The sequence below is a fragment of the Fringilla coelebs genome, assembly GCF_963513975.1.
Source record: "Fringilla coelebs genome assembly, chromosome: Z".
Taxonomy (NCBI): domain Eukaryota; kingdom Metazoa; phylum Chordata; class Aves; order Passeriformes; family Fringillidae; genus Fringilla; species Fringilla coelebs.
Window position 1 is genome coordinate 55,913,152 of NC_140031.1, and position 12,809 is coordinate 55,925,960.

Genomic DNA, 12,809 nt, shown 5'->3' on the forward strand with positions numbered 1-12,809 from the left:
TACATCCACTGTGTATGTACTAGAAAGATGACAGCCAAAAAAAGGAAAACATGATCAGCCAAAATTCTCTTCTCTCCTCAAGCAGCATTAAGTTGCAATAAGACTAAAATACTGTTTCTTGCTTCTACATAAAATTCTTCAATTTAACTTTTATACAGCAGCTGAGGAAACTATGTATTTTGATGCTTTGATGCTTTGTTTCATTAAAAAAACATCCAGACCTTATGGGACAGCTAAAACACAAACTGGCTAATAGTTCTTTCTGTAAACTAAGACAAGGTACTCCTTCTAGGTGTTTCATGTGTTTATTAAAAAGATAATAGATTTTACAAATAATAATCAGGCAGTAGTTAAAGTCTTATTAAAAAAAAGACACTTCCATATCACAGAACTGTTCACTCCTAAATAATTTATCAAGAGTTCAATCAGCACCCCTTCCTGAACATGGATATTTCATGGCAGAAGCTAACTTATGAGATCACCAGGTTACAGGTTGAACCATATAGGTTTTGACAGCTCAGTCCCAAACTTTTAAAGATTTTTAATCACATTTCTGTTTAACTGTTTGCTCTACTGTGCAATGACCAGAAGCTCACTACTTTAAAACCATGTCGTTTGTATCCTTCCTAGTCTGCTGTTGGATGTGTCCTATGAAAGAAAAATGCAACTAAATATAAAAGGATTTAAAGATAACAGAAATAAAATCCAGGTTCAGCTGCTGTGCTCAAGATACAAGTGTTTCATCATTTTATAAAATGGATATGCATGTGTTAGCAATGTCTTGGGTAATAGTCACTAATTTTTGCTTTAACTAAAAGGAACGACATCAGCTCTTCTTGAAATGCATGGTCTCTAGCTCAAGGATTCAAGGTCATTCCCAATGTGGAAAGGTAAAGTCCTAGAGAAAAGAAAAAAAAAACAAACAAAAAAAAAGAGGGCCAACCAAGCTGGTTGGTCTCACTGGAAGTTGGGAAGATCATCCATCCATACCTGGAGAAAACATATCGAAAACATATCTGGACAAAAATACCACAGCAGCATGGCAAGAGGCAGGCATGCAGCAGCACAAAGGGAGCTGCGGAGAACGGACCTGCCTATCTCACTCCTGCATGGCCAGCAAAAGCTCTTTTGGTTTCTTACTGGGCTAGTGAGTATCCTAATATTTAGTCTAGTAGTCCCCTAAATTCCAGCTTAAGCTTTTGGATATATTACTTCTAGTAAGTAAAAATTGCTTTGCAGTTTCAAGCTCCGTATACCTTGCTTGTAGGGTCTCTTTTCACCTGTTGAAGATTCACGAATAACCTGCTGCAAAAGAGGAATGGCAACACTACAGGCAAGGAAACTGAAGCACAGGGTGTAGTAAGTGAAAGCCCTTGGACTGCAGAACTGCATGTGGAAAAGCTGAGTTTTAGTACTCCGGACTTAAATCCTGATCTTTAAAAAACTAAGTTCACTTATCCAGTCCTACACAGAACTTTCAAGCCCCAGGTTTTTAAAATCCTTCTGCCTCATATTCCAAAACTGCCTACAAACCAAGATATTTATAATGTAGCCAGTCTAATAGACAAAACAACTGCTACGGAACTGCATTTGTATCTACTCAATTTTAAAAGTATTGAGATATTCTTTAACTTGACCAATGGCCTACTTTATAATGTCATCAAAAAAATAAGCACTGGTAAACGATGTATCATTGCACTCCTATGCCTGGGACACACAATCTTGAGGTCTGGCCTACCTGAAATATCAATCTCATTCACTTCATATTAAGTGAATACTTTTTTACACTTTCAGCTGACCATGTTTGTCATAGAAGACTACATTAACACTAATATTAATAAAAATCATCTGTTCTGCAGTTACACATTTAATAATTCTTGTTTATATATTAGAATAGGTTTTATTGTTTTAAAGACAGCATACACTGTTTTTTACTGCTATTTTCACATTTTAAGTAGTCTTTGCAAGTCAAAATTATTAGTAAATATTTAGTTAATTCATGGGATAAATAAAATTTTTAAAAACAACTGCTTCCACAAACAAAAAAACTAAAACATTGCAAAACCAATTTGCAGGCCTATGTACAATTTTTGATACTGATACTTTTGTACCCAACAATTTGGCATGATTTGTATGATTACCCAGGCAGATGCAATCACTTTAGCCCCATCATCAAAAGATTTTAAGCTAATGCAAGTCCACTGGCTCCCACAGAGCCCGCACCAAGTTTCAAACCAGGCTGTAGCCCCACAGCACCAACACCCTCTATTTATGTGTGTTCTTAACTATTCAGGTACCTGCTGCTCTGGAACATCTGGAGTACTCTTTACCTTCACTGCACGTTCCCAGTGATTAGGGACTGATCTCTTTGCTGTCAGGCTCGGCAACAGAAGATACCCTTAAGCCCTGAGTCACAAGCACTGTATACAAAGTACAGTACAGAGACTTCTCTTTTGGTGCCAGGCTGCTCCAACGCAGCCTGAGGTGAGCCCGCAGCACGGAGCCTGCACACGCCTGGCAGGAGCACAGCTTCACTGGCCAGACAGGGGACTTGGAGGTCCCACACCAAACCAACATAAACAGACTCCCCTCTGCAAGTGAGAGCGCAGAGCCTCTTGCCTTAGGCTTCTCCACTTGAGGCTGGGAGTACACAGGGAAAAGAAGCCAGCCAGCAGGGCAAAATTCCTGCCTGGGCAGTGTTCTCAGCACAAGCTGTCAGCACAGTCAGCATTCACCAAAACTGAACAGTTCAGCTTAAACTCTTCTATCAACACATCTGCTTCATCTGATCACCACCAGCCTTCAGAAGTGTTTAGCTCCCCTTTTTCCTCACTAGAAATTACTACATTTATTAGTACTGCAGTATCATATATATAAGTGTTATTCTTGGACACCGCTGTGCTGAGCAGTGTGCAAACACAGTTCAAAGACAAGCCCTGACCCAGAAACTTGCAACCTAAATAATCCAAGACACTTGTCCAATTCACATTGCACTGATGCCTTCAATACTCAATTAATATACTTCAATTCCGTGAATCACTCCTGTGGAAAGCCACAGGAACTTTGTCTGTGGTTTTCATTTATCACAGAAAAAGGCTTAAAAATAAATGTTGGATATCAATCTGGTACAGAGAAAAAACAACTGCAAGTAGAGTGATGTTCTATTGTCTCAGTCATAAATGTTCTAAATTGATCAGCCTGAGCTCTGAACTAGTATAATATCACTGGTTTGGGGAACCCAAGTGTAGATGAGGGCACACACCAATACTTACTACCTCAAGATCAGCTGTAGTAAAAAACTGTGGCTGATTTTGAACTTTTAGAGAGAAAAAAACCACCCAAGCAAGAAAAATCTGCTCTTTAGACAACAAATTAAAACCACAGAATAGGAAAATAAAGAACATACAAAATATCGAAAAAGCACCTCCTCCTGTTTCCCACCATAAAATCACTAATTCCCTTGAACTGCACAATTTCACAACACTATCTATATCCTCATATTGACCTCAAAAATTTGAATTTTTAGGGCTGAGTCGTAAATTCCCAACAGAATCCACTCTTCAAAATCTCAGGCTAGAGTTCAGTCAGCATATTGGAAGCTTATTCACAGTGATGTGATAACCATGGCCTATAGTCCTCACTTTGCCCAGGAAGCAAAAGAAAACCAGTAGAAAAGTTTATATTGACATTTCAGGGTGCACTTTTCAAAGACATCAAACTGTTAGAGCAAAAAATTCTATTTTAAAGTGACAAGACATTGCTTTTTGCTTCAGTATGACCCTATTTTATAAGGATTGCATTTAGGATACTATGGCAAATAGCTTTTACTCATTTTGAACCAAAATAGTCTGAATAGTTTAAAAGGCTGGCCAAAAGAGGGAGGAAAAAATTCAATTATTGCTTCTAAAAATATGAGGATCAGAATATATAACTTTGGACCCAGTAATGAAATAATGATAAAAAAATTCCATAAATTGCTTTCTTATCTGAAAAAATTTGGAGTGTGTTCAACCATTCCTACTGACCAGAACAAAGACTGCTCTCTTGATTGTTTTATAGATTCAAGATGAATTAAAAAGAAAAAAAAATCTTTTCATCCTTGAAAGCAGGTAAGTATTGCCTTGCAATTATTTTCATTCTTTTCAGATTTTTCTGCTTAGAAAAAGAGTTTTCACTTTGCTCAGTATTTTTGAACTATACATGAGCTTTTCCACTTCATTCTATTCTACAACTGATATAAGTCCTTTATATATAAAAGGGAATTTAAGCTAAGAAAAGTTTTCTTGCTCTAGTTAATCCGAAAGACAGGTATTTTTTTCTTTAATTAAGGAAGTAGATTTTTTTTTTTTGCTTGTTTTTTAACTTTTTGTCTTTTGCACTCGCTTCCTCAAAGTTGGGTCTGCTGTTTTTGGACTACAGAAACACTGATCTTCTTTGCCTTGATATGTTTTTGTGAAGGGATGACTATATCCACTGACACTTCATCAGTTATTGCTACTTTCCTTATTTATAAGGAAAATTCTAATAACCTAAACCAACTGAAGAGTATTCTTATATTTCCAAAGTCCTTTTTCTGAGAATACACAAACAGCATTTTCAAAGAGAAGGAAAATATGAATTAAAAAAAATAGCAAACTCTACATGCATCAGAACAGGTGCATCTCCTTTCCCCCTTAAATATACATAACTGTTTTGTTTCCAAGCAGCAAAAGAATGCATTAAAGAAGATATTAATCCTTCTGGATACACCTAGAAAAGGAATATTTTGTTTAGATCGATTACTCTTTTTTGGATCTGGGTTATGCATGTCAGACATTTACCAATGTACTTCTGTGAACAGATTCCCCTCATTGTATGATAAAATAATGGATCTGATAGTCTATTTGTAACTTTGCAGCAAAAATGCAATGGGATAAATATGGTTTTAGTTATTAATTGCTTTTAGATGTAAATATTATAAATCAGTAACCTAACATTTAAAGTTAAGCTACACTCAGTGTGCAAAACCAGGAATTAAGACTAGTAGGCAGAGAATCATTCATTCACAGCACAGGTGCAAGTCAGGATGATGGCAGGACATCATTCCTTATTGTTGTTTTGAATATTTAACTTTTAATGTTTGCCGCCACAGAAGAAACCTGGCTGCCAGGAGCACATTCTAGTTTCAGTGAGCTGTGAGCCAAGAGAAGGTAAAGAACCACGGTAAACAGCCAGCACTGTCCACACACAAACACTATTTGATCTGTTGACAGTCATGAGACTGAAAAAAATGAAAATCATATGTCATTGCTTCTGACCTTCTGAGCCTAAAAATAGCCTTAAAATTAAATATCCAGGCTTGGTTTGTTGGTGGTAGGTTTTGTTTGCTCGTTTGTTGGGGTTTTTTGGTTGCTTTTTTTTTTAAACTACGAACAAGAATCTTCACACTGGCACTGCAGAGAAAGCAAAAAGCAATTTCCATTAGAAGGTGGCCTTGTGAATATGCATGCAATGTAAAATGTCAGATAAGGTCCTCAATACGAGCAAAGAACTGAAATACATACTGAGAGGAAATTAGATAGCTAAGAAACATTTTTTCCTTCATGAATTACAACTGAAGTGTCAGTGTATCCACTAGCTTGTATCAAATGAATCCTTAACATTTGCCTCCCAGTTGTCATGTGTGAGCTGCTTACTGGAAACTTTGTAATGGTATCATATTTCCAAGAAATAAGACAGACATTTATTTGTAGAAAACAAAAATGAGCAGAAAGCAGAAAGATTTCACCATCACACACAGATGGGATTTTGCATATGTGTGTGGCTTTGAGTTTGTTTTTGTTAAAACAAGGAGAGAATACAGAGCAGAAACTGACAAGAGGGAGAAATGCTGACTAAAACAAACTGCTCAAGCTGAACTGACTGCATTGCCAGAAGTCAAAGAGATGAACAAATAGAACAACAAATGGTGCCAAAAGTGTGCTCTCTGCAGAAGAAGAAAATCCAGTTCTGTTCTCAGTTATCCTCTGCAAATCCAGAAATGCCAGGCATGCCATATGATCAGCTCTGGACATACAACAGTGTAATCTGGGCATTTGTGGCTCATACTGCTTGGTACACAGGCACATTATACCCATGTGTGTATTCAGAAGACAATATTTTTTTTTCCTCCCTATAAAAAACCCAGATCATAAAGAGTGGCTACCTTCCCCACAACCTAGAAAAGCAGCCATAGAAGAGACACCCATTCTACAGAAGAGTATGCTTCTTCTACTCAGATTCTTCTTCTAGTCAGACTCTTCAATGACTTAGTGCTAAACATACTGACTTTCATTTTCTTGAGAAACCAAACTTTTCTGTTTTCACTGAAATAAACAACTGATGCCCATGCCCAAATCTATTTTCAGTAACAACACATGTATGGGAAACTGCAAAAAATTAATCTGCTTGTAGGGCTTATAATTAAAATGTGAAAGTAATATACTCATCAGCGTTCTAGATCATGTGCCTCAGAGATGTTATAAACACAAACATCTTTTGAGTTAGATCCAATTAAAAATTTAGATTTTCATTATGAAGCTTACACATGAAAAACAGCAATACACTGCTACTGGCAATGAGAAGGCAGATGAAACCAATGCTATGCAATCTTCCCCTGAAAACAGACATTATGTATACAGCAACACTTGATGCTTTCCCCACATTTACCTTCCAAATTCCCTCATCTAGATTACTCTGCAGCCCAAGCAACCTGTTTATACTCAGCTGGCTGTCCACCACCATTATCTGTACCGTGTTCTGCCCTCATACATGACCTTAAACTCCAATCGTGGAAAATACCTTGCTCACCAACCTAAAGTGTCACTTGCTATAATTAGCATTCTGGGAGCTAACTATACAGTCATTAAGGCACTGAGAAAGACACATGTCCTGTCTTAGTTCAGTGTATATCAAGTGATCAGTCAGATGACCATTAATGCAGTGAAGTCTTTATTCAGACAGGCAACTTGCCTGTCTCAACCCATGACCTGTCTCCACAGGTTATCTTTTGAGAGATGGATAATGATGCTCTTTCATGTTACCTTCTTATGAAATGTGGGGCTTCCAATCTCCCTTCCTATTCCCAGGACTGTCTGCAATAATAAAAACCTGACTTTGAATAGAAGAACAATCTGAACACCAGGCTGTCATTCAGCAGCAACAGCTTTTGCTGAGCACACACAACTCCACAATAAAGGACATCGCCTACTCTGACTTCCCTTCTCACTGAGAACATGGAACAAAATGAGACTCTTTCCTCTCCATTCCCAAATCTTAGTATTTTAATCTATTATGTCTTATGACCATCATCTTGTTCCAATTTGGATGGTCAGTTAAATGATTTAATACACCAAAGAAATACTGCTAATGCAAATTCATGTAATGCTACTATATAAAAGAAATTAGAGCATGGTGCTAGAGTGATGCAAAGAAACAGTTAACACCATCAAATTTTATTAATATAAATCACCCCTTATAAAACAAAAGCCACCAGGTTTCTGTCTAATTCCTAATTTCTGTTAGATGTATTAAAATTCATTATGTTTTCATATATAGGAGCAAATGGAAGATAAAACACTCCTAATGAGAGATTTTATTTTCAGGATCACTTTGTGCACAAAAAAAAGCCTACTTAAAATAAAAAAAAAGGTTCCCTTGAGTTAAAACTATGAAAAAAGTCAAGAATAGTTGGGAAATAGTGTACCTCATTTGTGTAATCTAAACTTTTAACATCTAAGCAATTCAAAGCCATAACGACCTTGGGAGACATCTTCTGAGGACTATGATTTCTACACAGAACAGAAATTATTCAGTGGCCATATCTGTCCTTTATCATGACAAATGACTATTGCATCTGCCTCCAACTACTCAGAAAAAGGGATGTTTAACTTCAGATGGCAGAATATTAGAAGCATTCCAATGTATGGGGTTTTGAGGTTTTCTTCTGAGAACTTTTTCTTACCACATACTTCTATATGGGCTAAGGATTTAAATGGTTTTTATGGGCTGACTAGTAACTGGAATCCTGGGATAGTATAATTTGTTTGGCAAAATACTTACATATTCCCTCAAGGGAAAACTGGAAGCAAAACACAAAAAACTGGCTATGCAAGCATGAATGACATAAGTATCTAATTGAAAAGCCAAAATATATTCTTTTTAATGTTTCTGAAACATAAAATTAACTTTTTTCCTTTTTTAAATATGAATCTTGGACTGGGATCCAGTGACAGAAGGCAATTATGCTAGAGCTATATTAACCTAGTACTAACTTTTATATTTAACTTGCTTTTAGTAGTTGTCCTGTGTTTCAGTTTTAGAGCAGTCTGTGGCTATTCAGCCTACTGTCCAAACTATTACAGTCAATTCAAGGACAGCAACTGCAAATTAAAATGTTAAAAAATCCATTACTAACTTAGCAGAGAGTTGAAGAAAATTCAGCTTTTTGCAACCCTGACTTCAGTGTACATAACCAAATAAATAATCTTCTTCCCAGAACAACAGCGATGCAGAAGTGTGTCACTTTCTAAAAATAAATAAGCAAACTAAAAAAATCAAAACTTTATGTGAGTCTTATCTTCACTCCCCCTGACTGAAAAATCACTGACGTGGTCTTAAGTTTCTTTTATTTTCAGTGTTACTTATATACTATACATTCTTGTCCTGCAATCTGTATACTAACAAATAAATATATTTTACAGACATGTATCAGACAGTAGCAAATATTTTTCAGTAATTTTCACTGATTTTTACTAGCTTATTTTGAAAGCACATGTATAAAAAAGTTAATAAAAATTATTATTTCATCATCATCACCATCAACATCATCAAGCAGTTATATGTAATGATGATAGCAATGGATGCTGAAGTTATTCAGAGCCACTTCAAACCAACAGTTTGGGAAATACCTGAGTAGACACTCAAGAATTCCTGAGCAGCAATTGTATTGAAAGAAAACTGGTGGGAAGAGAAGTGGAGAATATGAGATGAAGAGGAGAGACTTTGCAGAAGTCAGTTACATCTGAAACAAGAACATGCTTATGAAAATACAGCTACTGCAGATTGAGTCAAAATCTAGGGTACTCCTTCACTGTCACTATGAGGAATATTCTGAAACTGTAATATGTCATTATGTCTTAACATTGTATTTTCAAAATATTTTTAAACTATTAGTGTATATTAGCTGTAATATAGGGAAACAATATTGATATGAAGAAATTTTAACAATAAAACTACAAAACCATGATTCCTACAGTCATTTTATAGGATCAGGTATTTTTCCTTATAACAATTTGAAAAGGAATGCAAGGAGCAACTTAAAAATGCACAACGATGTTAGATTTAACTGCTGACTTGAATCAGTTAGCTGTCACAATTAACTCCCCCAAACTGATTCTAAAATGGACAGACATGAAAAGGAATAGGAAAAACAAAACAGTCAACAAACAGAAGAAGCAGAAATACATTAAATATGTTGATGATTTTTCAGCTTAAGGAAGGAGAAATCAATTCCAAGATCTATGAGCTGACCAAGGCATTAAATCTTCTATAGAGAATCATTCTAATTGTCTTCTTAGAGTTAACCTATCTCATATTTCTAAGCAATCCTATCCAATCAGAAGCCCATTTCTTTTTTTCTTAAAGCCATGTTTGAGAAATTCAATTTCAAGCTGTCAGCACTGACAGCCATTTATTCTGCACCTACACTGAAGTCTGTGGTAAAGGGAGGTTGAAAAACTAGCTGAAACTGAAAGTCATACTCTCAAATGCACTTCTGATCTTCATTGGAAGAAGGAGTTATATTACTATAAGTGTTCTGCCTGTTCCTCTTTACTGATCTTGCCAACTACTCAACTGCATTTTGCACTCTCTTTTTTCAGCACAACCCTCAAATTACACACCCCCCCAAGCATTTTCCCTGGCTACATTTCCATCTTATCCTCACTACATTTATGTTACAAAGAAAATAAATGAAAATTGGTATAAATGCAGACTATTATCAACTACTCTTAAAGGCATTTTGTGGTATCTGTCCAGTGTGTTAAATATGTCAACACATTGAAATGAAATTGTAGTGCTACAAGTAAACAGTGGGACACAGATCTCTTTGCAGAAGTCCATCAGATTAAGAGGCAAATCACTCCTGACAATGTCTGTCACAGAATACAATGCAAACAACACTCAAATTTTCAAGGACTAGGGAGCTCCATTCTAACAATGTTTAGGTTCCCTGAATTCAAAATTTAAGAGACAAAACAGGAGTGAAAAATAGAAAGACAAACAGAAAGAACTGAAAAAAAAATCAATCTTACCTTTCACAAGCTCGGACAGTCCATGCAGCAATTATCCATAATGAGATACTAAAAACCAACAGTACAGTTCCTGGACATATTGTCATTAGAGTCTTCATAACAAAACGGGTATTGAAGTTTATCTTATTTAATGCTCCAATGCTTCTAGATGAGGCATCAGTGAAAAGTTTGCTATGCAAAAGCATAACTCTGGCAATAAGATAAAGTCTTAAGAACATTGGTATAGATAAAATAATATCCACATCAGCTGTTGTTGTGGATGGAGCGTAAGAAAAGGCGAGCCGGGCTGTCCATGTGAATGTGTAATTCCCAGGTATGGGATGTATAGCACACACCAGTATTTCCAAGCAGATAAAGAAAATACGCTCATAAGTCATGGCTATTCTCCAGTCATCTGCTCCATTGTCCACCATGAACAACTGAAATAATAAAAGATAAGGTTAACTTTAGTACATCATTTAAAAAAACTGTTATAATTCCATTTTAAATTACCACAGTTTTCTATGCTGCCAAACACCACTAAAAAAATTTAAAATAATGCCATCTCAGAAAATGAAATTATTACATGACTATGAAAGGAAATATAACTCCGGTTAAGACAAAAAGAATTTTTAATAAACTATTTTTAAAACTGCACATGAAACTAAATTTTCATTCATTCATTATTAAATCAGAATTCTTCACATTTTTAAAATTGTAATATTTTATTTTTAAAAAAGTCTGGGCCCCTTGTCCATTCAAAGTCAATTGTTTACTCAAAGTTCATAAAATTGAGAACCATTTAGCTGTTTTCTGAATAGATAACTAAATTGCAAACTAAAAATATTTCTTAAGATTCCTGTTAAGCTTCAGCCAAGTTGATATTATAGCTTCTGTAGAAGTACTCAAGCTGTCTTCAAAGCACCAATAATAATCAATATTAATAATAATCAATGTAAGATACAAAACTACATGAGAAAGTGCACAAAGACTCAAGAAGATATCTCATGGTGAAAATAAGAAAAATAATAGCCAGCAAATATCAGAGTGGCCCAGGCAGCCAGGTATGTCCAGTAGCTGAAAATTAAATGGATGTGTTGGCTGTTGCACAATCAAGGCCTTCAACTTGTCATCCAGGAACAAGGTATTAAAACATTTCACACTGTTTAGCAAATTATGTGCCTGATGATTTAAGAAATAAATAGCTAATCAAGCAGTACTTTTCACTAGGTGAGAGCAGAGATATGCAAGACCTTGCAAATAGACTTCTTTTAGAGAGCAACATAAGCCATATGTACAATGAAGATACAATTTCAGACAGGAGACCTTCCCATTACTTCAACTATAGTTTGAATCTAAACAAGGCTATTCAGTAAACAGGCAAGAGGGAAAAAATACTTCTGCAGAATTTTAAAAATTAGATTATTCAAAAACAATGGGTGAGAATACAAAGCATATCGTGTGTTCCCTAATGTAAGAAAGGCCTTTTTGGCATCCTAAACCCTATAAACACACCAAAACCCCATTCTTCTGCACTGGTCTTTGCTCCTTTCCTTCTTTCAAAAGTTTAAAAATACAAGCTTGATTTCTTGAATGTGCTTTTTAGTGATCAAAAAATCACTCTACATCCTCCTCCCAATACCTTCAGTTTGTCTTTCATAAAAGTGCTCTATTGAAACTGTTTAGAAAAGTGATAGTCACAAATGAACTTCATTGTAGTTGATCTGATACTAAAAGAAATAAAGAAGTAAGGAACAAAACAAACCAAAATAAATTTCTGTCTTTATGGATCTGTCTTTTACTCCTTATGTTCTTTCTCTCCATTTTATTACACTGGGTGTTGGTGACAAGGTTTTGGCTCTGGGGAGGGCTGCAGGGCTGATGTCAGCAAGAAGTGGTCAGGGTTGCTCTGCAATGTACCCACTGCAGGACACAGCTGAGTTCACCAGTGAAGCAGGTGGTGCTTCTGTGAAAGCATAGTTAAGAAAGGGCAAAACACGGCTCAGGCAGTGAGGAGTAAAAGTAAAAATGTGAGAAAGAACACTAGAAATTCTAAGGTCAGAAAAGAAGAAGAGGGAGTAGGTGCTCCAGACACCAGGATCCCATGGAAAAGAAGAACCCTGATAAAGGAGGCAATTCCCTCTTTTGATGACCACTCCAGAGCAAGCTGGATACTTGTTGAAGAAACGCTCACTTGCAGAGAGCTCACTCTGCAGCAGATTCTCCTCAGAAGAACTAATGCCCACGTAAGTTCCATGCTGGAGCAGATTTATCCTGAAGGGCTGCACACCATGGAGAGGACCCATACAGCAGCACAAAAAAAGTGTGAGAAGAAATGCGTGGCAGAGAGGAACTGTGACGGACACACTGACATTCCTCATGCCCTCAGTACCACTCATGGAGGAGAAGATACAGGAGTTGGGAATAAAGATGTTGAGCCTGAGGAAAGGGGAATGGGGCAGCATGTTTTCTGCCATTCTATTCTGCTTTTAAATATCA

The 12,809-nt window shown here is 36.2% G+C and overlaps 1 protein-coding gene across 2 annotated transcripts in view; it reads right to left on the reverse strand.

Annotated features, from left to right (window-relative positions):
- The window catches only part of KCNN2 (potassium calcium-activated channel subfamily N member 2), a gene marked incomplete at its 5' end in the record, with an annotated part of 71,766 nt that overhangs the window by 40,020 nt on the left and 18,937 nt on the right, over window positions 1-12,809 (reverse strand). For both annotated transcript variants that reach the window (XM_084225475.1, XM_084225474.1), the window contains one exon: window positions 10,332-10,750. In XM_084225475.1, the coding sequence (XP_084081601.1) occupies window positions 10,332-10,750 (419 nt within the window). The remainder of the gene's footprint in view (window positions 1-10,331; window positions 10,751-12,809) is intronic.